The sequence below is a fragment of the Arvicola amphibius genome, chromosome X (genome assembly GCF_903992535.2).
Source record: "Arvicola amphibius chromosome X, mArvAmp1.2, whole genome shotgun sequence".
In the NCBI taxonomy this organism is placed as follows: Eukaryota; Metazoa; Chordata; class Mammalia; order Rodentia; family Cricetidae; genus Arvicola; species Arvicola amphibius.
Window position 1 is genome coordinate 120026161 of NC_052065.1, and position 26645 is coordinate 120052805.

At 44.8% G+C, this 26645-nt stretch overlaps 2 protein-coding genes across 2 annotated transcripts; one reads left to right on the forward strand and one right to left on the reverse strand.

Annotated features, from left to right (window-relative positions):
* Positions 1–7672: 7672 nt before the first annotated feature.
* Positions 7673–7891, reverse strand: LOC119804144 (small integral membrane protein 10-like protein 2A). Its single transcript, XM_038315650.1, has one exon. The coding sequence runs from the start codon at positions 7889–7891 to the stop codon at positions 7673–7675; it is 219 nt and encodes a 72-aa protein (XP_038171578.1).
* Positions 7892–15174: 7283 nt separating this feature from the next.
* LOC119804467 (cancer/testis antigen 55-like) lies at positions 15175–25627 on the forward strand. Its single transcript, XM_042054361.1, has 5 exons — positions 15175–15262; positions 17720–17901; positions 21635–21776; positions 24550–24662; positions 25436–25627. Exons 1-5 carry the CDS (start codon positions 15175–15177, stop codon positions 25625–25627), a joined length of 717 nt encoding a protein of 238 aa, XP_041910295.1.
* Positions 25628–26645: the final 1018 nt, after the last annotated feature.

Below are 26645 nucleotides of genomic sequence, written 5' to 3' on the forward strand. Positions count from 1 at the left end.
CCACTCACTAGGAATATACAGCAAATAGTTCACCTCTTCCCAGGTCTTCTCCACTCTTAGGATACTCTGACCATTTTCCTCACCAGTATCCTCTTGGTGTGTCTCCTGACACTTCTATTTGTCCCCCCTCCCTAGTCTCCTGTCACCTGCATCTTGCCCTCAGCTCCATCTTCTTTCCACCCCATCCTTCTAATGTCCTCAAATCTACCTGTATCCTCACCCCCCCTGCAGTGTCTGGCCTCTTCCCTTCACCTCTACCCTGTCCCTGAGCTTCCTTCTCTCTTCCCCAAATTTCTGTTGTCCTGCTGACCATTGTGCCCTTTTAGGATGCTTCCTTCTCTCCTCCTCTTCATCTACATTCTATTCTCCTCTATTCTACCACCAACCTCACCAACTCTCCGTCCTCTTCAGTCACCTGTATGAGTATGAAACCTCTTGTAGCCTTACCGCCTCACCCTAGGCTCCTTTTTGATTTGTCACCATGGTTCTGCCCTTCTACCCAGACTTTTAGGTTCTTCCTAAACTTTTGTCCTTTCCATTCGTCTGTCCTCCTCTTCATCCTTTGATGTTTGCCTGAGTCTTCTGCCCTGCTCCCTTGCCTTCCTCACCCTGCTTCTTAGTCTCCCTACTACTATCCTCTCCAGGTGTTGCCCTCTCCATCTTACCTTTAGGCTGACTGTATGAGTCCTTCCTCATGCATCTAGAACCCTTGAGTACTCACTTCTCTTCTCTACCTTTCTATGTCTGTATCCCCTTCCCCTCCCCAGAGTCCTGTCACTCCCTATTCTGTACCCTCCACATTGAAGCCCCTACCCTACACAGCATCCTTTTGCCCAGGTCTTAGCTCCCCTTGGATTCTCTATCATCCCCTAGTGTGCTTCATCTTTTCCTGAGCTTTCTGTCCCCACCAGCTTCCTACCCTCACTTTGGGCTGGTTGCCTTTCTCTCCGGACTCCCACCTTCCTCTTTAGCTTCTGGCCCTTCTCCATGTCCTTCTCTACAAACTTCTATTTCTTCCCAATCCCTTGACAAGTATCTCCCCCCTGCTCTGTAACTAATGATCTTAGATACCCTCACAGCTTCCTCTTCGCCTGCCTCTTCATCCTCATCCTTCCTTCTCTCAGCCCATGCCTTCCCCTAAGGGACTTATTCTCCTTCCCTCCAATACTCTCCTCTGCCTTTCTCCCTCCCTCAGAACCTGCTCTCATTCTGATTCCTTCCTTCTGTCTGCCTTCCTGCCTTTCTCCATGTCATCTCTCCTCAGATCCATCCTCTGCTCTTATCTACCCACCGCTCTTAATCCTGACATCTCTGTTCCTTATTCCTTCTCCATGATCATCTTGCACTCCTCATCCCTAGGCCTTTCTTTAGTCTCTAAACATAACATATGCCTTGGGCGTTGTCCTCATCTGCAGCTTCCTACCCTGAGCCATTGTGTGTGTGTGTGTGTGTGTGTGTGTGTGTGTGTGTGTGTGTGTGTGTGTGTGTGTGCCTTCCTGATCAGCCTTGTTTCCTCTCTGTACTTATCCCCAATTCTGGTGCCTTTCCTCCTGCCATCCTGTCCTCTGTCAACCTCCTAACCGCTCTCAGCATCAGACCCATTTCCGGGACTCTTTCTCTCCTCTGTACACTTAGTTCTCCCCACTACACACACACACACACACACACACACACACACACACGCATCTAGTGCCTAGCTCCATATTTTCTAACTATTTTTGAGCATCTTGCTTTCTCCTCCACTTACTATCCTAAAGTGAACCATCTTCAGTGTCCTACCCACCCTTTGAGGCTCCATGCTGCTGTCCTTGTTCTATAATTCCAGCTCTCACCAGGAACCTCCCTTCTCCTCTAGCCTCTTGTCTTTCTCTGAATTATAGCAATCCTTATCTCCTCCCTTGCCTCCTGTCTTTCCTCCAGTTTTCTCCTCCTCTGTAAACGGAGACTGCAATTTGTTTACCAGGCCACACAGACCCGAATAATCAGACAGCTACTATATTAATTACAACACTGTTTGACCAATGGCTCAGGCATATTTATAGCTAGTTTTTACATCTTAAATTAACCCATTTCTATTCCGTTTTTTTTACCACGAGGCTCATGGTTTGTTACCTCTTGCTTCTTGGGTGGCAACATGGAGTCTCCCTGACTCCGCCTTCCTTCCTCCTCTATCTCTGCTTGGATCTCCTGCCTTACTATATTTTGTTCTCCCATAGGCCAAAGCAGCTTCTTTATTAAACAATGGTAATAAAACATGTTACGGAGGGCAATCCCAAATCACTCCTATCTCCCGGATTACTGCCCTCCACAAGCCTTCTATCTTCCCCTTACCTTCCATTTTCCTTTAGCCATCTATTTCATTCCTGATTTCATCCTGAGTTCTTGGGCCCCCTCCTCAGCCTTCTAGGTCCCGAAGACCCTTACAGTGCCCTGAGCCTCTGTCCATATCCCACCTTTCTCTCATGTCTGCTACCTGCTCTAGCTTCTGCTCTCCTTTAAGCTCCTCTCCCTACTCCCACTCTTTCTCAGACCTCACCCCAACTCCTGCAGTATTCCTTAGCTTCCTGCAAACCTCCTAAGCCTTCCACCCTCCATAATCCCCTCCTTCCCTCTGGCCATAATTTCTTCCTCAATAGACTTTCACCCTATAACATCATAACCTCCCTTAAACCTCCTGTCCTGCCCTTCCCCCACCCACTGGCAGTCCTCACCAGCCTGAGACCTTGCCTTCTCCTTCCTCCCAAGTCTCCTTCCCTACCTAGACTTCTGCCTCTCACATCCTTCCTCCTTCTGCCCTCCTCACCCATGTGTCCTTCTCTCCAGCCTTCTCCTCTCCAGCCTCTTGGCCCCTTCCTCCCGAAGTCTCCCCATCCCTTCCCAGCTCCCAGCTGTCCTTTCAGCCTATGCTTCAGTCTCGGCCTTCTTTCTGCCTTCACCCAGCCCTGCTCTTCATTCCCCAACCCAGCCTCATACCCTCCACGACTCCTGCCTTCCTCATCAGGGGATGCCCCCATGATCCTCCTACCACTCTCCTCACTCTGCTGTGTTCCTTCTCAGCTTCCCGCCATGCTCCCTACCCTTCTCCCTATCCCAGACAGCCATTCTCCCCTCCAGCCTGTTGTGCACCCCAAAACCTTCTGCCTTCCCCAGTCCCATGAACCTGCCTGTTTCTTGTCCAGCTTACCTTTCTCAGTCTTCTGTGTAGCACACCAGACACCACCTTCCCTTAACAGTATGGCCGTTGGTCGTGGCCCTCTGCCCTCCTTAGCATTTGTCCCCTAGCTCTGCCTGCCTTCCTCTCAGCCTCCTACAGCCCCTGAGCCAGCTACTCAGTCTAACAGATTCATATGTTCTTCTGATCCTTCTGACCTGGCTCGGGTACTATATTCCTGAGCCTTTGGCTCTCTTCCTCAGTCTCCCTACCTTCTTCCTCTGTGTCTCCGGCCCTCCTTCTAAATCTTCTGTCCTCCCCCAGCTATCCCTCTCATCCCTGACTTCCCCTTTTGCCTCCTATCTGCCTCTCTAGCCTTCAGCCCCACTCTATGACCCTCCTGCCCTCCTCACAGTGCAACTTTTCCTTGAGCTTCCTGCCCTTTTTTACAGTCTTCTGCATGGAACAACCTCCTATCATTCCCCACCCTACCATCCCCCCAGCCTGTTGTCACCCTTTCCAGAATCATACACCCCCTGAGCTTCCTACCTTCTACACCACTCTTCTGCTCGCCTCCCCAGCCTTAAGTCGTTCCTACCTGACCTCCTACTGTCCCCATGAGACTCCTGGGATTCTGGTCAGCTTCTTTGTCTTTCTCCTGAGCCCTCTATGGTCCCCATGGTCTACAGTACCCCCTGGAGCCTCCTGTCCTGCTCTGCAGCACCCAGCTGTCTCCTGTCCTGCTCCTGAGGCTTTTACCCTACTACAAGAACTTCCTGACTTTCTCTAGTCTCCCACAATGCATTTGAGCCTCATGTCACCTTTCCTGCCCTCCTGGGTGCCCTTTTCCCAGCCCCCACAAGGGAGTTTCTCACAGTCTTGCTGTCTGAACTCCCCCAGCCTCCTGCCCTCTTGCTAAGCCCCACCTCACCTCAGCACTATGGCTAATGGCTTTTCTGGTAACTCCTCAGAATGGAGTTCTGAGAGAACAGAGGGAAAGTCATGAGAGAAAAGCAGGCATCCAGCTCCAGCATGTAGCAGGTGGTTCGTTTTGTCACGGGTTCCTCGTATGCTCCCAGCCAGAAGGCAGTAAGGACTTTACCACCTGCTCCTGTAGACAGATCTCTGGCTGCACAGAGTGGCCTGCAGAACGTTCTTGCATTTCCTCTTTCTCTTGAGGCTCAACTTGAATTAAATACATTAAGTCCAGACCCTGAAATGAAAGAGAAGCCTTTGCTTCAGCTTCTTTCTCTGAATACTGAATGAGAACAACTGAAACATTCTGGCCCTGGCTCAATTGTTGCCCACTGGGGGGGGGGGGGGGGAGAAGAGGGTGGTGGTCCTGTCAAGGGTGGTCTAGGAGGAGGCTCTGAAGCTGCAGTTTCCCTGTTCAGGCTCTGGATGGCCCCTTGGGCTTGGAGCGTGCTGTCCCACACCCCACCCACTTACCCACCCTAGGTACGGTATGGCACCCGAGAAAAACAGGAGGCATCAAGGCGGTATTAGCTGTACTGAACTTGAAGATTTTCTTTTAACTTTGAGAGACAACAACATGTGGCAACATCAGAAACGGCATTTCTGACCAGACAGTGCTGGCAGTGCAGAGTTTATCACACAGGGAAATGTACGGCCATCCGGGTCCAGTCTCTGAGCTGATTGAAGCTCCGCTGCTTGCAGTACAGACTGCAAGGAGATAAAGTGCATCACGACCCCATCACACAGCCAGGGCACCGTGGAAGAAGAAAAGTAGCCAAGGGGTGGGGGAAAACAGGCTTACAGACTACTCAGGGTCAGAATGGGTCAGGAACACAAAGCAGAGTGCTAGTTCTACCCCCATCTTCTGGCTGACACCACTGGCCCAGAGTCCAGTCCATTGCCAGTGCCTCTGACCTCACACCATAGCCCATGCCTGCACATGAGCAGGGAGGGGCTTCCTGGAGCAGGAGGTCTAAGAAGGCAGGGCCTCCATCGCATACTCATTTCTCCCAGTAGGCCAAGGTCCTTCTTCTACAGTAAGGCCAGTATACCTGTGAAGCTCCTCCTTAATCGTGCATTCCGCAATGTAAACATGTTCACACACATGTATTTATACATATACAAAGCACTCAGTGAAACTTGGCAGAAGAAAGCTATCAGTCCTGATCTGTGGGAAACAGCAGGGGGGCATGTAGTAGCCACCATTCAGTCTGTGTACCTGAAGTGAGACATATGGAGATCTTCCTTTGGGTCCTTGACTCTTAGTGGGCACCCAGGCAACTCTGTCCCTGGGGCTGCTTAGTGTCTTGAAGGTTTCCATCCCAAGAACCGGATACGTGGACCTTGAGCTATCGGTGCCAGAAGAACTGAGGGAAATAGGAGATGGGTGTCCCTTCGGTCATTCATGGCCATTTGGGCACCCCGTCCAAAGCCCCCTGTACTATCCTAAACCCATCTGTATGATATTTCCCCATGTGATTCCAGGAATGGAGCCCTATGGCTGAGCACACAGAGACGGGGTGGTGCCAAGGCTCTCAACATCTCCTGGTAGCAGCCCGACCCTAGGAACCACAATGCCATCATCACCAACTGAGAGGTCTGCATCATAGAACTGCTCGGGAGCCCACAGTAAGCTCTTGGGAGGTGGGATATTTGGCTCTGTTGAGAGTAAATAGCTTACCAGGGGGTTGAGATTCTATTACTAGGTCCTCCACCACAGCTATTCCTGTTTTCAACATGACTTTTCATAGCACACTCCAAGGAAAGGCAGATGTCCAGTTTCCCTAACCATGACCTCTCTTTCTGCCTAGGTGCCCTGTCAGCTCTCTACTCCCTCCCCACCACAGCATCCTTCCAGGTCATGAAGAAGACTGCAGAAGGGGTGGGGGAACGCAGGTCCAGGGCAGGCTGAGTTCCCCCTTCTGTGTGTAACAAGGGCAAACCCAGCATGGTACTTGAGCCCCATTGTGTTCATGAGATGAGGGAATATGTCTGCCTCACAGTGGTGCTAGGAGATATCAGTGCCCGAGGTACACTGGCATCTTTTCTATGACGGGGCCAGAAGACCTGAGCCACCCCACCACTCTCTAGGCCTCTACCAGAAAGGCCCTTCCTCTTCTAGGCAGGTTCTTCATTCAGCTGCTCCCCGGGCTGCTCAGGAACAGAGGCAGGCATCTCTACATAGGGATCCATCTTGAAATGATCAGAGAAGGGAAGCATCACCTAGAAAATCAAGGCCTGAAAAAAAAAGAAGACTTCAGAGTTGGCCTCCTGTACACTCTGCTTCTCCACCTATCCTGACAGCAGCTGCTTGCTCCTGGAATCCTTCCCACTTCCCCAGATCCTGTGGCACACAGCTGCCAGGCCACTCATGGCTGGAAGATGGGCTTCTGGGTCTCACGCGTGTCGTCGCAGGTGCTGCTGGGCAGACAGGGAGGATGGGAGAAGCAAGCTGTGGGGGAAAGAGACGATTGTAACCATTATTTCCTGTTCTTTCCTGTCTGCAGATGCAGAGAGCCTCAGGAATGCCCCAGACTGGGTTAGGGGAGCAAGAGGGAGAGCAGGAGGAGCAGGCAGAGGACAGTCCCCTGCCCCATCCCCAAGAGTGCAGGAGGCAGTCTGGAGAAGGGCTGCGCAGAGCTGCAGAGACTAACCTTGGGCCTGCATGCAAAGAAGGGGACAGACCTGAGGTTTGGTTCAGAAAACTGTCCATTTTATCTGACCACCTGACATAGGGAGACCGATGAATTCTAGCACCTTCCTGGGGGCTCACTGGCCCAACTTACTCTGTCATTCGGGGTTCAGGTTACATCTCAGGAGGCTCCGAGAGAGAGAGAGAGAGAGAGAGAGAGAGAGAGAGAGAGAGAGAGAGAGAGAGAGAGAGAGAGAGAGAGAGGAGGTGGGGGGACTTGAGGCCTGGAAGGTGGTTGGGAGGGGCTCCCTGTCTGTGTGTTGATGATGAGCTGACCCTCCAAGATGTCATAGCCACCCAATACCCTATCATGGAACCACCACCAGGGACACGGGAAAGCCTTGCCTACCTTTTCAGTTTCCAAGCTTGGCTACGCAGCAGGTGTGCCATGGCGTATTCCCTATTTCCACAAACGAGTTATACCCACCAGCCCCCATTCCAACCTGTCCGTGCCTACCTTCCTGCACAGGGCCTGGTAAATCCTGCAGTAGCACCCCCTCTTTCGGGTTTTCCCACTTTCTGGCAAATCGGAGGCAACAAGTTTGCCAGACTCTGGTGATTCTCTGGATGCCGCGGAAAATGACTCGGCTGTGAAGTTTTTTTTTTGTTTGTTTGTTTTGTTTTTTGTTTTGTGTGGTATGGGACGCAGTAATGTGGCCCTCCGCGGAGGCCTAAAATGGAAGGACCCAGGCAGTCCCGTCTGCACCACCCCACCCCCCACCCGCCGTGGTCTCTGGGCACTGAGCGCCCCCACGGTCTTTCATGCGGCCGCCTGGCGGGGGTGGCACGCGGATGGCGTAGGTGGCGTGGGTGGTGCTCTCCACCCGGAGGCCGCCCCGGTGGCGGGCGATGGCTCACTCGATTCGCACCTGTAGGCGGACGTTGAGCATCACCGAGGGGAAGTTCACGCGCAGCTGCCAGGCCAGGTCGAAGAAGGTGAGCAGCGTGCGCGTGAGCCCCTTGCAGAAGGCGCTGTAGGAGCTGCGCTTCGCCGCCCAACGCGACAATCGCATTGCCAGGCCGGATAGGGCCGCAGCTGCAGCTGCAGCCGACAGGGCCGCCGTCACCGCCATCGGCCTGGCTCACCCGCTCACCTGCCACAGAGCCTGCCCCGGGCGTCACCCCGCACCACCCCACGCTGTAGGCAGCCGTGCCCTCGGGCTCCCGGTTCCCTGCAGCACCCAGTGCTCCACCTACCACCCCGCAGCCTCAGCTGCTTCTGGCCTTCCCACCAGCCCCACCGCTGCTCGGCTCCGCCCCCTCGCCGCAGGCTCTGGGATGATTGAGATGGAGACCCTGCAGCAGGCTCACAAACTAGCCTCAGAGGTGGGTTAAATGCCCAGCCCCCGCCCCCTGCACTCTGAGACCAAGGCCTGGACAAGCTCTTTTAGGGACCCCGCCTCTCGTTACTAATGGCAGGTCTCTGTTGAGCCCAGGCCCCCTCACTAGACCACTGTGATCCAGCCCCACACTATGAGTTCATCTTCACCTCCTTCCTGGTTGCGCAGTGCATATTCCTGAGGACCAAATGAATTAGAAAGTGCTAGTGCCAGAGTTGGCTCCTCTGAATCCCCTAGGATAATGGAGGTTTAGCAGGTTTCAACCACTTTGCTAATGTACAGAAACCATATCCAGAAGCCCAGGCCTATGCACACCTTCATCCTTCTTCTCCAGTTTCCTCAGGATTATGTGGCCAGCCAAAACCATGCACCTTTCTTGAATTCAAATAAAACTGTAACTGTACCATAGAGTGCTACCCAACCCATATTCAGGTATTATTTTCTAGTATATTTACTGGTGCTGTGTATTTCTGTTTGCAAATTCCAACATAGCCCCTGGATTTCTAATAATGTCCCCTTTAAACTGTTTATCCTGGTTACTCAGTAAGTTTGTCTTGAATTTACATTTGCTCCTTGTTTAGGGCCCCTGATACACTAGTGTGCTTAAATGCCCTTATTTTTTTCGCCTGGCTTTATGCAAACTAAACTAAACCAAACTAGACCGAATACCATGAAAGCAGTACATATTTAATGAAGCAAGAAATCCTCAGGCTTCCGTATGGTTATAAGTTTAAAAGCAGTCTCTTTATTGCCTTTTAAGATTTTACAAGGAAGTTATACCCGAGTATTCCTATCAAAATGCCTGTTCACCATCATGTCACTTCCTGGACAACTGCTTGCAGGGACCAGAACATTCACATATATTTGGATCATTGTCCTTTTTTTGTGGTCGAGATTTTTGTTGCTGTTGTTTTGCTTTTTAAGAGAAAACTGAAACATTAAAGAGATCGTACAGCAGGACGGATCCACCGTCCATGCTCCCGGATGTTCCCAAACACATCATGACTACAGTTTTTGAGAATTAAGGGTAAATATGGACAGTCACGGGAAAAAAAGATTAGAATTTGTGAAAAACAGATCTTCCCTTAAAATGTCAAAATAATGTCTTTCTATGAAAAAAAAGGAAAATATTAAAGTGAGTAAAAAATAAGGAATAGTAGAATGGACTTCTGGGTTTTTAAAAATTTATTTTTATATATGTGCATAGGTGCACACCTGTGTGAGTTTATCGTGCATCAGGCATGTGCCTCGTGCCAATGGAGGCATGCCGATGGAGGCCAGAGGATATGAACGCACTGATGTGGGTTCTTGGAATCAAACCTGGGTCCTCATGAAGATCAGTAAGTATTCTTAACTGCTGGGCTTTTTCTCCAGCCCCCTTAATGTGTTTTCAAAATTAAGTTTGAGAGTGAAAACCTCAAAAAGAAAGTGCCAGTTAATGTAATGCTCTCCTTCTGCAGCTAAAATATTTAGAAATGTGTTTTTAAAAAGAGGTTAAACAGACTTAAAAAGAGTGACACTTCTATATTGCTGGGAATGATTTAAAATGCCAATGCTAGTGGAGTGGGAGAAGTTAATATGTAGATTGTAATACCTGTAGCGGACACTGACATTGACTGTATCAAATGCATTATACAGCAGTACAGATAAATCACAATGAAAATTTAAAAATAATCATGTAATCCACAGGAGGGGAAGAAAATAAGAACAGGAGAAAGAAACAGAATTAAGAGACAAAGATACATTAATATGTCTTAGTTAAATCCTATCAATGCTCATTTAAATTTTGTTTTTGAGACAGGGTTTCACTGTGCAGTCCTGGCTGACCTGCAATTATCTATGAGAACCAAACTGCTCTCAAACTAGGAAAAATGCCCCTGCCTCCTGAGTGCTAGGATAAAAGGTGTACCCCATCATGCTCTAAACAGATCAATTAGAAGACTGAGATTATCAGAGTAGATTAAAAACTCACTTCAAAATGTTTTAAGTAACTTGAAATATTTACTTAACACAGCATGGTTAACAATTAGACAACAAATTGAAAAATATGAAGTATGCAACAATTCATGAAGGAATAAACAGAGTGTGGTCTTCATACACCATAAAATATTCAGTTATTAAAAAAACACGAGTATAACCGGTGGTCATTAAATAAGGACAATACAATAAAATTTCAATAAACAAATCTTTAAAAAAATACCACCCCAACTAGAATAAACATCAAATATTTTTCAAAAATGTTATGCTTCAAAGACAGACAGACAAACTTTGCAGTCACATTGTGTCCCATGAATTTTTAACCCCACTGGCCCATGCTTCACTGCCCTATCCTGCCCAACAACTTAGGAGTGGTTGTTTAGTAAAATTCAGTTTGCCCTAAGGCTGGAGCTTCAAGAGAAAGTAAAGCAAACACCTGCAGAGCTTCAGCAAAGGACAGTCAGAAAACACACAAGCTTCAGCGAGATTAAATTTGTGGTAGAAAGGGACTTGTCGCTCAATACGAAAAAACGTATTTTACTTCTCAAGAGTATAGTAAAAAGAACAGTAATGAAAACCAGTGATAACTCTAAGAGAGCTTTGTCCTTGATGGACCTTATAGTCCATCTTCCAAGATTCGACCAAATCAAATAAACCAAGCCTAGTAACATTAAAAGCATTAGCCTCAACCAATGTATGATTCAATTCCCTTACAGTTCATATTTTATTTTCTTTCTCAGACCTTACAAACACTGATTTGTATTTCAATAAGATTTATTTATTATAGATCTTTCTTTATACACTAACAATTAAATCATAAGGGAACATGTGATTAATACACTGCTCCATTTTTAAAAATTATTATACATCCAGGCATGCCGGAAAATACTTTTAACCTCAGTATTCAGGAAGCGGAGGCAGACAGAACTTGGTGAATTCCAGGCCAGGAGGGTGGTCTATACAGACTGTCTTAAAAAAATAAAAATATAGATTTAAGATGGTTTTGACTGTTGTGGCCCATCATCACTGCTTTCTGCCTATACAATAACTGCTCTCCCCTTAATTTGCAATTTTAAGAAAGCAGTTATGAACGGAAAAGTGTATATTATGTCCTGTTGTTACACATTTTTTTCTGATCTTGGAGAAGTGGTTAATGATAAAGAACTGCTCTCTTTTCTCTTCATTTTATTTCTCAGTAAGAGGGTGTCCGTTTGTGGCCCAAATGCCAAATTTGTATTTTTGGCACCCTTACTGCCAAACCTAATGACCAAGGACCCTCATGGTGGGAGAAAATCACCTTCTGCAGGTTAGGTCATCCTCTGACCTCCACAGGCACGCAATGTGCACACACATATGTGCATGCATATGCACTAAATAAATGGATAGTTTTAAAGAATGAATAAATATCAGATTGAGAGCTCATGATACCTTGCTTTCCTTTATCTCTTTGATGTAAAAAAAAAAGAACCCCTGCAGAACCCCTACAAAACTCCCTATGAAACTGTCTGTGGTGCAGCAGCTATGGAGCCTGTTAGGCCACTCGTCAAAGTGCGCGCGCGCGCACACACACACACACACACACACACACACATATTAATGAAATCATCAGAGCATGTGGTCACTCTACATTTAGCTTTCTGAGAAACAGTCCAGGAGGGTGGAGAGTTGCTTTAGTTGCTGTGCCATTTAAACAAGCTCAGTCACAATACGTGAGCACTGTAACTGCTTATAACCTGCCAGCACTTGTTATTGCTTACCTTTTGAAAAATTATAAACACTAATGTAGATATGATACAGCACATCAGTGTAGTTAAGTTTTTTGTTTGTTTGGTTTTTTTGTTTTGGTTTTGGTGCTTTATTTTGTTTTGTTTTCATTTGGGGGTTTTTGTTTTTTGAAACAAGGCTTCTCTGTGTAACAGCCCTAAGTTTTTTGGAACTCACTCTGTAGACCAGGCTGGCCTCAAACTCACAGAGATCTGCCTGCCTCTACCTCTTGAGAGTGCTGGGATTAAAGGTGTGCACCACCACTGCCTGAAGCTTTATTAATTTTTATGGCTGACTATGTTAGACACACATGGCTTATTTGAAATAAAAAATGCATTTATATACAGAAAACTCAGGCCACATAGTGGTGATGCAGCTCTTTAATTCAAGCACTAGGGAGGCAGAGACAGGTGGATCTCTGCGTTCATGGCCAGCCTGGTCTACAGAGTTCCAGGACAGCCAGGGCTCCACAGAAAAAAACCTTTCTCAAAAACAAACAAACAAACAAAAATACAAAAGAAGGAAAAGAAGAAAACCCAGCAATACACATTTAACTCAGTTTAGTGGCAAGTTCATTAGCCACAGATGGGGGGCCCAGAAAGTCAGCTCTCACTGTGTCACTTTTTGTAATTGGTCCTCAGAACCTGCACCAGCTTAACCTCTCAAGTCAGTTTGTGTTAAAGGTAGTGGTGGTACATGTCTTCCTGTTCCTGTGGACCAGGTGCCCCGGCCTGGCCTTCCTCTTGAGGATGCAATAGGGGACCCCCATCTTTTGACATCAGGAAGGAAAGAAAAGCTATGGTGGTTCTGTGTGATCTAACCTGTATTTGTGGGTGAGCGTGAGCAGAGGGGTAGCTGTGTGATAGTCTGGTTAATCCCGATAGGCAATTTTTGGAAACTTATAAAACAGAACCCTAACCCCATAATGGCTCCCTCTATCACAGTATCTCTTTCTTAGTTCTCCTTCTCTGTCACTCCTCCAGCTCAACCATCCAGTTCCCTCATGCTCTCCTCCCTTGCCCTTCCCTCTCTCCCCAAGCTCCCAATTTACTCAGGAGATCTTATCTATTTCCCCTTCCCAGATGCTTCTGTGCATGTTTCTCTTAGGATCTTCTTTGTTACCTGGCTTCTCAGGGGTTGTGGAATGTAGCCTGGTTTCCTCATTCCAGAGTTTTTTTTTCTAGTTCCATCCATATTATGGGGTTAGGGAGAAATCTGGTGCTAGGGAAATTCCCAGGAATGCACAAGGATGATCCCAGCTAAGACTCCAAGCAATAGTGGAGAGGGTGCCTGAACTGTCTTTCCCCTGTAATCAGATTGATGACTACCTTATCACCATAGAACCTTCATCCAGCAACTGATGGAAGCAGGTGCAGAGATCCACAGCTAAGCACTGGGTCCAGATCTTGGAGTTGAATGGAAGAGAGGGAGGAAGGATTATATGAGCAAAGGGGTTAAGATCATGATGGGGAAACCCACAGAGACAGTTGACCTGAGCTCACTGACTCTGAACTGACAGTTAGGGAACCCTGACAGCATGGGACTGAACTGGACCCTCTGAATGTCGGTGACAGTTCTGTGGCTTGGGTAGTCTCTGGCGCCACTGACAATGGGAACAGAATTCATCCCTAGTGCATGAACTGGCTTTTTGGAGCCAATTCCCTATGGAGGGATACCTTGCTCAGCCTAGATACAGGAGGAAGGGGGCTTGATCCTGCCTCAAATGACTTGGCAGACATTGTTGATTTCCCATGGGAGGCCTCACCCTTTCTGAGGAGTGGATGGGGGTTGGGTGGGGGGGAGGAATGTGAGGGGAGCATGAGGAGGGAAGGGAGAGGGAACTGTGGTTGGTGTGTAAAATGAAAAAAATTAAATTAAAAAAAAGAAATACAAAAGTGCTAGTAATTACAAAGGCAGTATTACCATAGACTATTATAAACTCAAGTGGTATTCAATTTGTAATTTTTATGACAAGAGATTAAAAATAGATAAAATACAAAAATTCTTCACATATAAAATCTAAAAGGCCTTATAGAAATTTTTAATTGAAATTTTGACTTAAATATATCCCCAAAATTCTAGGTCATTTGCCCTGCTCCACACTGTCCTGACAGCACTAATTTGGATCCAGTGGAATTGGATGAGAGTCATTGTTAACAACACCCCTCCCCCGCAAAAAAGAAGAGAACCAACCCTTTGCCACTGCAGCTGAATGTAGCGCGACCAGACCATCTGACAAAGCAGATAAGGTCTGTTTTGAGCGGCATGTCCTGTTCAATGCTAAAAGTTCTTAGGTTTTGTTTTCCCCCTCAAACGGAGGATTCTCCATCCTTTTGGCCTCCTACGTATTCATAAAAGCGGAGGCTGGTCCCACCTTTCCCCTTGGCCGCCTTGCCTTTCATCATACTGCTTGGCTGGGGGAGAGAAGCACATGAAAATTTTTGTTTATCCATTCATCCACTGAAACAGATTCCCAGAGTAATTCAATTTCCTCATTCTTGCTTTTGTTTCCAGGGCTTCTGGAGTTCTAGTCGGGAAACTATTGCTTGTTTTAACGTTTTGGAGCAGTAACTTGTTGCTGTAAACAGGCAGCAATGCTTGCTCCCTGGATTTTCTTCTCGTAAAAATGGTCCAATAGGATGCGGTAGCTCATGATTGTAATCCCAGCATTCAGGAAGCTGAGGCATCCTTTAATTACAGCACTCGGGAGGCAGAGGCAGGCAGATCTCTGAGTTCAAGGCCAGCCTGGCCTACAGAGTGAGTCCCAGAACAGTCAGGGTTGTTACAAAGAGAAATCATGTCTCGAAAAACCCACAAAAAAAAAAAAATAAAAATGAAAGCTGAGACAAGAAGATTACCACGAGTTTGAGGCAGCCTGGGTTAGAATAAAATCTTATCTCAAAAACAAAACTACAATGACAAACCATGAAAATGTGTACTGGTGGAGGCTATTTTGGATTGACTACTAGATCCCAGCTCTACGCAATGGATAAACTGTGAAGTCCCGCCTTCCTACTTCCCATGACTCGTGGCCTTCATTGCGTAATCTACACTCCTATTGGCTGGTTGAGCAGGCTCACTGGCGCTCCACACGTGGCAGTGTTGCCCGGGTGAGAGCCTAGAGAAGGTGTACAGAGCACGGAAGGAGAGTATCCTCTGCCTGAGCTGCTGTGAATTCTCCCGGGAGACAGAACTAGACAAGCGAAGATTCACTTCTGGTACCGCTTGGTACTCAAGCTTCTTCAGACAAAAAAAAAAAAAAAAAAAAAAAAAAAATGCACCGGGTAATTTCCAAACTTCGTGCCTTCTTTCAGAGGAAAGCTGACTCAGATGAAGAGAGAGAGAAGCAGAGGCTCTTGGAAGGTATTGCACTAATTATTACCCCAAAGAGACCTTTTCTTAGAGGAGTGTTCCTTCTTGCTTTGGAGTCTGAAGAACTTAAAAAACTTCTCCCTGGTTTGGTAGTGCCGTCTTATGTAGTAGGGCATCCCCAGATCCTTACGCTATGCCCTCCTACGCCATGCCCTTCACGCCACCTGCTGGATACCAGTCATGCACAGATTTATTCTAGAACTTTCTTGCCCAAAGTAATGACAAAAGGCAAAGAGAAAATAATAACCAATAAAGGAAAAATAATGGTGACTATAGAGATGGCCCAGCAGTTAAGAGCATTTTTAGTTCTTAGATGACCCAAGTTCAGATCCTAGTGCCCACATTTTTGCTCACAATGGCCTAGAACTCTACTCCTTGGAGTTCCGAAGTATTCTGCCCTCCTCCAAGGACTCGTGCTCCAAATACATACACTCAGCCTTGTGCACGTGCACGTGCACGCGCACACTCACGCGCAAACACACACATACACACACAATTTTTTCTTTAAAAAAACTTTAAAATAAAAAGGACAAAGTATGGCAAAAGACAAAGAAGGCAGAGGAGCCACTGCAGTATACTTGAGGAGCTATTGGCAGTTGCTAGCTGCTGGGAAAGGAAAAGCCGGTTTTCTCTAAGGATGTGACCACTGGTAGGTTGACTATACTCCAAGGCAAGCACTAGATCAAAGAGTATTTGGGAAGCACAAATTAGACTTGATGGGCTGAAAGAAAGACAAGACGGGGAGACTACTACGTTGGGTGACTAGGGGGGGGTGGGGTGAATCTGGGAGGAACTGGAGCACGTGGGGTAGATCAATAGGCTCAAAATATGTTGCAGGAAATTCTTAAATAACTAATAAATAATTTTTAAACAAAAAGTGGAAATGAAAAAATGGAAGTGGGAGAGGGGAGGTGTCCGTGCCCAATGTTTGTGTTTATCTGCCTTCTTTTTGGAACGTTTTGAACTTTTTGAGATCAGGTCTCCCTATGTAAGCCAGTTTACCATCAACTCACAACTTTTCCTGCTTTAGTCTGCCATAGGTCACAGGAAGATTCCTTTTGTAGTTACAGTAGTAGTAAATCTTCTACTTTGGTGGTGATTTTACTTTATCCTAAAAAAAAAATCCTCTTTTTATGTGTGTACGAGTGCAGTTGTGCAACAGCACATGTCAGGAGGACAGAGGTCAACTTTTAGAACTTTCAGGGAGTCAGTTCTCTCCATTTTGTGGGATCAAGGAATCAAATCCAGGTATCAAGCCCGAGGACAAGGGCCTCTACCCCATGAGCTGTTGTGACAACCCATTAGTTCTGTTGTCTTTACTGAGCACATGTCTGTGTCTATGACTCGGCTTTCTCTGACTGTGATCAAATGCCTGAGACAAGTTAACTGAGAGGAAGAAAGGTTTCTTGTGGCTCCTACTTTCGGAGTGTTCAGTCAGTGGTTGCTTGGCTGTGTTTCTGGAATTTTGGCAAGACAGAACATCATGGTGGAAAAGATGTAGGGGAGCAGAGCTTCTCAACTCAGGACAGGCAAGAAGGAGAGAAAAAGATCAATTTCATCGCAAAGCCCTTCATCCTCAATCCATCAAGCTATATGAATTCATAAATAGAATTACTCAGCTAATGAGGTCAGGGCCTTCCTAATCCAAAGGCTTCCCTTCAGAACACTGATCACTGGAGAGACCAAACCATTTTTGTTTTCTGAGACAGGGTGTTTCTGTGTGGTCCTTGTTGTCCTGGAACTTGCTTTGTAGACCAGGCTGGCCTTAAACTCAGCACTCGCCTGTCTCTGGCTCCTGAGTGCTGGGTTTAAAGGCGTGAGACACCACAGCCTGGCAGGGACTAAGCTTTTAATATGTTAGCTTATAGATGACAATTAAAACCAACCTATAACAAAAACCAAGCAAATGAATCATATATCTGTGACCAGTAAGAAGATAGGAACCAAAGTTTACTTACTCACTTTGTATCCCTAAATATATGCCCTGGAGTCTGCCACTGATCACCTGTCCAAGGGATTATTTTAAAGGTACGTATTTCATCAGTGAGAGTCCAGGAAATAGTGAGAAATGACTGGGGTGAATGGTATCCCTCCCTGCTCAGAACTATATCCATTCTAATTAGTCAGCTATAATGTATGCTCAAAGATTCTGGCCTTAAGGCCTGAAAATCTCATTACTATTTACAAGCATATTAACAAAAGAAGCTGTGGTATCATCATAGCCATGCTACAGGCATTCAGGTGGGCAAACAACTGGCCCACAAACTAGCCGTGCACTCTTCTAGGCTTAGATGGCTGTTTCCCACAACTTTCTCTGCTAGGGCTTATTTGTAGTATGTGTTTGCACTTGAGAATAATATATATATATATATATATATATGTATATATATATATATATATATATATATATATATATATATATATATATATATTCTATTCGTCGTTTAGGTGCTGGCATGTTCCAAACAATGAAGGGAGTTGCGACAGCGTCCGGCAGTGGCTATGGCTACCCTAATGAACACATCCACAATGCTGGTGTCGTGGCGGGCAATGAACTTCTGAAAGTTAAGCAAAAAGGGCCTGCAGCTGTGGAAATAGATCAGATCACTTGCGGACCGAATACAATCACAGTAAGAGTTATATATTCCGGGGACTGTCTTATGTCTGAGTTCTTTCACCCTAGCTTCTATTTATTCAGCCCCTTTGAGGAGACATGTTGAACTGTATGGAAACTGAAATCTAACTTAGAGGATTGTATGGACCATCTGTTCTATTTTTATACTAGTATCTATTTAGAAAAGTATATATTATCTATTCCTCCGTATTTAATAAAAATTATTAGAATTTATATTATCTTGTAACTTCCTCCTATAATGCAAATAATGGATATGTGTTATTTCATAAGTAGTTAGGAGGCGAAAAGATAAGTACTTTAATCATTTTTTAAAAAAATAGTTTTATTGAAGTATAATTTACTTATCATGGAGCTCTTCAAGTTTCAAAAATTTTTAGATTTATGGAATCTGTATCTAGCACCCCAGTTGATGATACTTATCATTTAAATCTGTATATGCAAATTAGGCTTATTATCATTGGTGTACTAATTGACCCCAGCAGAAGCAGAATGCGCGACTCTCTATTTGCCAGGGCTGGCAAGAGTGACTGAAGTATTGTCAGTCCTTGAAATTTTTAGCCATCTAAGAAGTGAAACGCCAGCCAGGCTTCCACACGTGGAATGGCTCTCTGTTGGTTTGGAGACAGAGCACTGAGAGATGGGAGGATACATTGGACTGCCCACATAGCTATGGTACCTATTGGTACGCGCAGCTGGAGTTGGAGATTATGTAGAGGGAGAAACTAGAGTTTTCAGAATTGGAAACATGAAAACGAATTTATGCGAAACAATTTTTCATTCATTTATTGCCCCCAAACCAAATTTAATTAATGAACCCTATAAATCAGGAACATCAGAATTTCAGTTACTCCTTTGCAGTGCGTTATGCCTGTAGCTATATCTGAAGGACTAAAAGCTATTAAGGCTTGCAGAGCTTACTAAAGTGCCATCAGCTGCTGTGAGAGTAAGAAGCCGGGAACTAACTCACTCCATGAAGTGCTTGTAGGAACAAGGAGACTTGAACCCGCACCCACTTAAAAGCTGGCCGCCCCAGCATGGCCTTTAGTTCCAGTGCCGAAGCAGAGACAGGAGAGTTCCTGAGACAGGAGAGTTCCTGGAGCCTGCTGGCCAGCCAGTCTAGGCAGTCCTGGCATTCTGAAAGAGCCTCCCTTGAACAATAAGGTGGAGAACAATTGAAGAAGATCCCAGTGTTGGCCTCTGATGTCTGCACATACAGGCATGAACATCTCTCACTCACTGCTTCCTCTACACACACACACACACACACACACACACACACACACACACACCCCACATTTTACAAGGGTAGGATAAACCAACAGTTTCACCTTCTAGACAGTCACATTTGAATGTGCATTCAGTCACCCTTACATACCTTTTCTTAGGAACATTGGAACAAAAGTCTACTCACTCCAGCTGGTGCACTGAAGACAGACCAAAGAAATGATTCTGGCCAGGTCTAACTTGGTTATGTAGTGAGCTTATTGGAGTCTTATATGGGGTTTAGTTATAGGACAACAGGTGACTCAAAGTCAACTCTGTCACCAAAAAGTGTACCCCACCATTGGTGATGACTTCTGAAAGCTGCATCCCTCAAATTCAGAGGAAATAGTTACTACATACGGGTCATTTACAATAAGACTAAGGCGGGGAAAGGGGCTATGGTCGGGATGTATTGTATGAGAGACGAATAAATAAAAATTTAAAAAGAAAAAATTAAGGAAACTATAAAAAATGTCATAAAAAAAAACCAGCATAGGAGAAGAACTGCTGAGACTCTCTTAACGCAAGCACAAAATGTCCCATAGGCCAAGACTGTTCAGGTACAAGTTCATGCAGGTATCCTCGGTCCTTCTCCCAGTTCATTCCACGCCCCAGGGAACGCTTCAAGAGGCAGGACAAGCCCAGCCAGGCGCATTCTGACCAATCTGCATCATAAACTGTTGCCCCAGGTTGAAAACAGCAGCTTGAGCTCTGGGTGAAGCCTGAGGCTGGAGGTTAGAGGGAGCAGGGGTAAGTGAGGAGTAGGGTAGTGTGGGTCTGTGCCGTGGCCTCCTCTTCCTTGTTCAGAAGACCCGATAAGAAGAGCAAGGCGCCCATGTTCATAAGGTAACAGCCTGGTTTGCTGCCCAAAGTCACACAAGCATCCTTGAGATCCCAGACTGTCGTTGGCCCGACATGGCTCACTGTCACAGCTTTGGCACAGCCTCCTTGGTGGCTTCCCGACAGCATTGCCTGCTTTTCTTCTTCCCTTCCGCATGGCGTTACTCTGCACCAGGCACCCAGGGGCTCTGTAGGCTTCAGGAGCCACAGAAGATGTGAGAGCAAGACCTACGCTGGTTCAGGAAACAATAAAGCCCAGGGCCACTAGATGCTCTTACCATGGGCCAGCAGCTGTGGGGGCTCTTGCTGGAAAGTTTTGAGCTTGAAATTCTGCTCTGGAGTGCTTATCCTACGTGTATATATTAGGCAAATGGGTAGTGTATTGGATTATAAACTGCATGTCCAATTGTGTGGAATGGAGCCACCAAATTATGGCACTTCCTTTTTGTGGGATGCCAAGTTATCTTTTAAAAAGTTAAAGTAAACTGACTTATTTGTGCTCGTTTGGTTATATATTTATCACATGTGCGTAATGTTACACTCTCCTGTAAAATAGTGCATAGGTAAATAATCTGGAACAAAGGAGGTCTGCGTGTTGTAGTCCAGGGAAGAAAGTTCCAGACTGCTACACGTGTAAAACTGATGTCCTTTAGTAGCTGACACTGGAGGGCAGGCCCTTGCCATAAAGAACTCCTGGCACCGAAGCTCAGGGGTACAGAGTTTATAAAGGCAAAAAATCCACAATGACATTATTGTCAGGTATAGGCTGGGGGAACTTGGTTATATTAGTTTTGGTTATGCATTCAATGTGTTATTTGGTTATGCATCCAGGCTATGGTAAAGGTCATGGACAATCCCTAATGTATGGCTAAGGCTCATGTGACTGGTCATTTCATGAGAGCGTGGCCAGCGGTTATTGCATAGGAAACAGACTTCTGAATTATCTGTATTTTTTCTTGCTTTTGTACTCTTTTTTATATTTTATATGTTGAACATAAAATTATTTTTGTAATGACAAAAGCAAAACATCAGATAAAGATGATTGCAATTCGAAGAAATAAAGATTTAGATGCTCCCATTTTACTTTAGATACAGGCCTGACTTAACTGTGATTTTTAGGCCCTACAGCCTTGGTTGCTTTCTTCACTCTCATGCTAAACTCGGCCTGACCATGCTTAGCTTCCAAAATCACAAGACTGATAGTATTTAAGGTGGCATATGGCCACTAGATTTATTTTTCTCAAATTTACCTGGACATTTGTTTGTCTCCCTAGATGCTCTCTGGTCTGGAATCTTAGCATTTATCCCCTCCCCCTTTTCAGTATTGATGCTGGCTTATCGATTGTAATCAGTGTGGCACACCAGTGCAAGATGCTAATGGTAGAAACTAAAGATCCACTTGTGGTAGTGTGTGACTCTATTTTCTCCTAATCTGGTCTAAAACTACAGAAAAATGATTTTAAGATCAAGCATTATTTCATCAACACATGCCAATTTATGGGTTAATTGTCAATAGTATTTGAACTATTGAACAGATTTTCAGGTTAAAGTTTAGATTTTTTTTGAACCTGAGTTTCTTTGAAGTAACCATTTTTATTTCATTCGTCTGTTTACTTACTTTCCAGGTGGGTGCTTACTGTCGTGGCCATGGTGATGAACCACCAGAATGTCACATGACAGTTTCACTTGACTATATCAACTGTCTAATGGGTGATTCTGATCATATCAATCACGATCTGTCCTTCTCTCTCGACATTGTCTGTAAAGGTACACTTCGCATTTTTATTTATTTACTTATTTGGTTTTTTTTTTTTTTGAGACAGGATTTCTCTGTGTAGCCCTGGCTGTCCTGGAACTTGTTCTGTAGACCAGGCTGGCCTTGAACTCACAGAGATCCACCTGCCTCTGCCTCCCGAGTGCTGGGATTAAAGGCGTGCGCCACCACAATCCAGCTTACATTTTTAAAATTAAAATTAGGTGTTTATTTTATCAGTTTTGGCTTCAGGTGAAATTTGAAATATGCTAATTCGATGAGAGGGTTTTGTATTACATCTACTACTGCTGTATACTAGGACTTTTGGGTAGAGTGAACTCAGAGCTCCATGCTTGTGAGGCAAGGTCTCCAACACTGAGCTACATTCTCAGTTCTCTTCTTGGCTCTTATCACTGTCACTTCAATATTTGAAGTGGACCACTGGAATTTTAAAATAAGGCACAACAAGGAACATAAATACCTCGTTATATGTTTTTTTATATTTTCATTTGTTTGGGTATACTAATATTTGTGCAGCTCTTTTATTTATGTAGGTATATAAATAGAATTTCTATTCTAACACTATTACATGAATGAAAAAATATTTCACAATAATTCGAGTGTTTTAAAATAAGGCTTGGAAATAGCGCTTTGGCTTTCCATATGTGTGCATGTGTGTGTACATTCAGTGTTGACGTTCATTTGTATTTATCTGATATAACACATAGCAATGACATGCTAATGTAAAGAGACTAATGAACTTTAATTTGGTTCAAAAGAGAGTTCTAGACATTGAGGGCAGAGGACAAAATATGGAAGAATACATTCAATCTTTCTAATAAAGAGCTCATAGTATCATTGGGAGAGATTGACACATGACTCCATCAAAATAGCCTGATGCAAAGAAACAGTGGGTAAAGCCGTAGGAATGGGAGTGATGGCAACGAGAGGAACCGGACTGGACCGTGTGCTGTTTAAGCTGCACTTTATACCCCGCCAGCTAGTGTCTCTGCCTTTAATGATTAAGTTGGAGAACCAAGAAGAAATGAAAACTAACAGTTTGCTGCTTAATGAAAGGTAAATCTAATGAAATGGAAACCAGATGCCTTTATTATTACAGGGCTTCCCCTCACCTTGAGACAGTGACTTCCTCTATTGCCTAGTTTTGTCTCAAACTGCTAGACACATGCCATCTTCCTGCGTCAGCTTTCCAGGTATGAAGCTGGGCTTTGAAAGATGAATGGAAAGAAAATGGATCATACCCACTGTAGCCGTTTAGCTTTGATAAAAAGAATGACATTGTCCCAGTATACAAAGCTGCTTTCTACTTTACTTTTTTCTTGGATGTAAGAACCTGAACTTGATCTTGGTTGTTATGTCAGTAACCCTCGCACAATGACTGCTTGGTAGTGTCTGGGATTTTAGGACATGTTTCCTCAGAAATTCCCAGTTTTCAGAGGAAAGGGCCCCTGTGATTGCTGAGCTCCGAAGACAATTAATTAGCCTGTCTCTTTGCCCATCAACAACAGGAAGGATGTTCAGAACACTCTTTTCAAAGTGGAAGGGCTTGGACATGTTTGTAGTGCAAAGGATATGGCTAAAGGTGCTGAAGAGAGCAGGAAGAGAGAATAGGGTTAAGTCCCTGAGCTATATATAAATGGAGGACAGGTCCAAAGGCATAGGTGGAGAGACTTACCTCTGTGAAATAGAGTTAGTCATAGTAGCAGACTTCTCTAGGGTAAGGAAGACAGTGGCTAAAAAAGAAGTATTGCTGATCACTAGCACTGGAAACAAGTCCTAAAGGACCCAGTCAGTTATATAGAAAATTGTCAGAATAGGTACCATTAAACGAATACTATGAAGCCCAGTGAAAATGGCTAACAGTTCTGTTTATTATTATTATTGCTATCTTATTATCTGTGTTGCTAGATAATAATCAAATCACATACTAAGTAAGCTACAGCCAAAAGAAGTAAAAAGAAAAAACGATGTTCTTTTGTCCTATCTTGAATAACGAGTATGTTATTTCCTTCCTGTTCATTAGACAGATGCTTCACTGCCTCACTTTGTTTCAGTACTGTTTTCCTTTTTATCTTTAAATGTTGCATGTGTGCGTATGTTGCCTGCATGTATGTATATGCCGCTGCTTGAATGCCTGGTGCCTACAGAGGCCCTGGAACTAGAGTTACAGGCAACTATAGCCTCCATAAAGTTGCTGAACACAGAACATCTGCAAGAACAGCAAGTACAGCCGGGTGGGTGGTGGCACACGTCTTGAGTCCCAACACTTGGGAGGCAGAGGTAGGCAGATCTCTGTGAGTTCGAGGTCAGCCTGGTCAACAGAGTGAGTTCCAGGACAGCCAGTGTTACACTGAGAAACCCTTTCTTAAAAAAAAAAAAAGACAGAAAGAAAATAGCAAGTACCTTTAACCACAGAACCATCTCTTCAGCCCTTACCCTTTACAAAAAAATTGTGTCTATTTTTATTTATGTGTACGTGTGTATCTGTGTACACCACGTGTTGTGTGGGTGCCTGCAGAGAGACCAGAAGAATGCACAGATAAGCTATAGGTGGCTGTGGGTACTGGGAGCTGAACCTGAGTCCCTTGCAACATTAGTAAAATATCTGGATGATTCTCCAGCCCTGGGGTTTTAAATGATAAAAATGTACTTTACGTGTAATAGAAACTGTGTCGGGGATTACAGCATAGTGCATGGTGAAATGTCAGATTCCCTTGAATAAAGGCACCCTCCCGCTAACTTGATTTTATCCCGTGACTGTTACAGATTTTGAACCTTATAAGGGTGACCTGGTAGAAATTGAGTTTTCGGGACAGGGAGACCCACAGAGCAGAAAGGCCATCTTGGTGAAGCCTCTGAAACACCATCATCTAAACAAGGTAGTTCACATACTGTCCTTTGTGCTGCCTCTCTTTCATTTAATGATCACTTTTGCTGCTCAGGATTATACTACAAGTTTTAGGAGACCTAAAATAAAAGCCTTGCCAAAATGAACTTGTTTTCTTATTCAAAGTACTGGAATTCTGAAAGGAAATGACGACAATAATGTAGTACTTATGATGAAGTTTGAAGTTTATGTAGCCTACCTGGGAGGTGTCACATGTGGTAAGACCATCAAAACCAAAAGTCAGTGTTCAGGTTTCTCGGAATTGTTAAGAAAAGTGAGTGGTGTGTCCTTTAAACTCCTGAGTAGTATGCAGGTATGATATGGGTAGTAAAAACCAAAAACAAGTTGGCTTGCACTCATTTTGTACCAGAGGAAAAAAATGAAGGAATGTGCTTCTAGTGCAGGTGACAAGGTAGGGCAAAAATGATAGTCTACTGAACAACACATTCCTTTCCCACTCTTTTCTTTGTAAGCAGTCAGCCTTAACGTGAAGTTAACAGTCATTGTAGGTAATCTTTAGAACAAAATTCCCTCAGCAGAAGCCTGCTTCTCATCCCCGGGGACTGTTTGCATTGCTGTGAGGTTGGACCTGGACAGGGGTGTGCTTATACAGCAAGCACCTGGATGATGCTGTTTTGTAGAGTAGGGTGCAAATCTGTGGTGGGGTGAAGGTATCTGCTGGATAGAGCCAGACAGAAAAGGGGCAGAGTCTATGACCATGAATTATGGTTTTCCACACTCATCGGTACCGCTTTTTCATCCCAGGTTTGCATTACCAGAGCAGATGGACGAACTGGGGTGTTGGAAGACATCATCTTTTTCACCTTGGATTCTCTTGAACTTCCTTCTGGATATGTGCCTCAACGAGATGATATTGTCAATGTGGTTGCAATACAGAGCATTCAATCCCACTATTTCTGGAGAGCAATCAGAATGACCCCAATACAAGTATCATAGGAACCAAGCCTTTGTATTTCTTCTTCAGCATTACTTCTATGAGTGAGGGGCCTGGTTTAATGCAATAGTTTGAATTAGTAAGCCAAAATATATGTCCAATTCGTTTTTACTTGGAAACACCCTGATAATTTTGTTGGAAGTATGGACTCACTTTAGGAAGGTGCCTGATCTATTCAGAGACATCCCCAAACTGACTTTTGTCTATATCAAAGAAACAATACTTCATATTAGGTAAAATTCTTTGTTTTCCATGGTCAGGAATGTATTGTGCTGCTAGTAGCCCTTTTTTTCCCTTGAGCAACATTCAGAGGGAGCCCAGCAAGTGGAAGTGTGTAATATAAAGACACAGATGCCTTCAATTGTGAGTTTTCTTATACTGTATACAATGTTTATTTTTTCTATAGCATTTTTCATTTCTCAGCATCTATTCAATGTGTTAAATTTAATACCTATCTAGTGGAACCCATCCTTCCATGTTAGAATGTGAGATTCATATATGCAGGGATTTTGTTTACCCACAGCTTCTCGGCTGTGCCCGATAGTTGAGGCAGATGGCATCTTGCTAACTTTAATAAACGAGTTGTCTGAGCAGCAGTCCTGTTTACCTGTGGTTAATTTGCTGTTCAGTCTCCGGGAATGAAATGTTCTGTATGTTATCAGCTGTTCAGTTGCTGGGCATTTTGAAACAAAAACATTGCCGTATGAGGTGTGAATCAGCTTCCCCGATCTTCTTTGTGGGAGAGGTGAAGCCTGTGTACAGACAAGAACTGGAACAAATCCGAAGCACCACCAAGGATGGGGATATGGCCTTCTCAAGCTAGAGGCTGTTACTAAGATCCCACGGGTTTACCCCATGAGATTCCTCAATTTTTCTTAACAGCATGTACCCAGATGACTGTACTATTGTGAGGTATGTATCAATGTGTGGTGTCACTGGAAGGTAATGGTGAGCTCTATCTCTGTCCTAAGAGTCAACTTTCTACCGTACTATGCCACTGGCCCTGAGTAAGTTTGATGA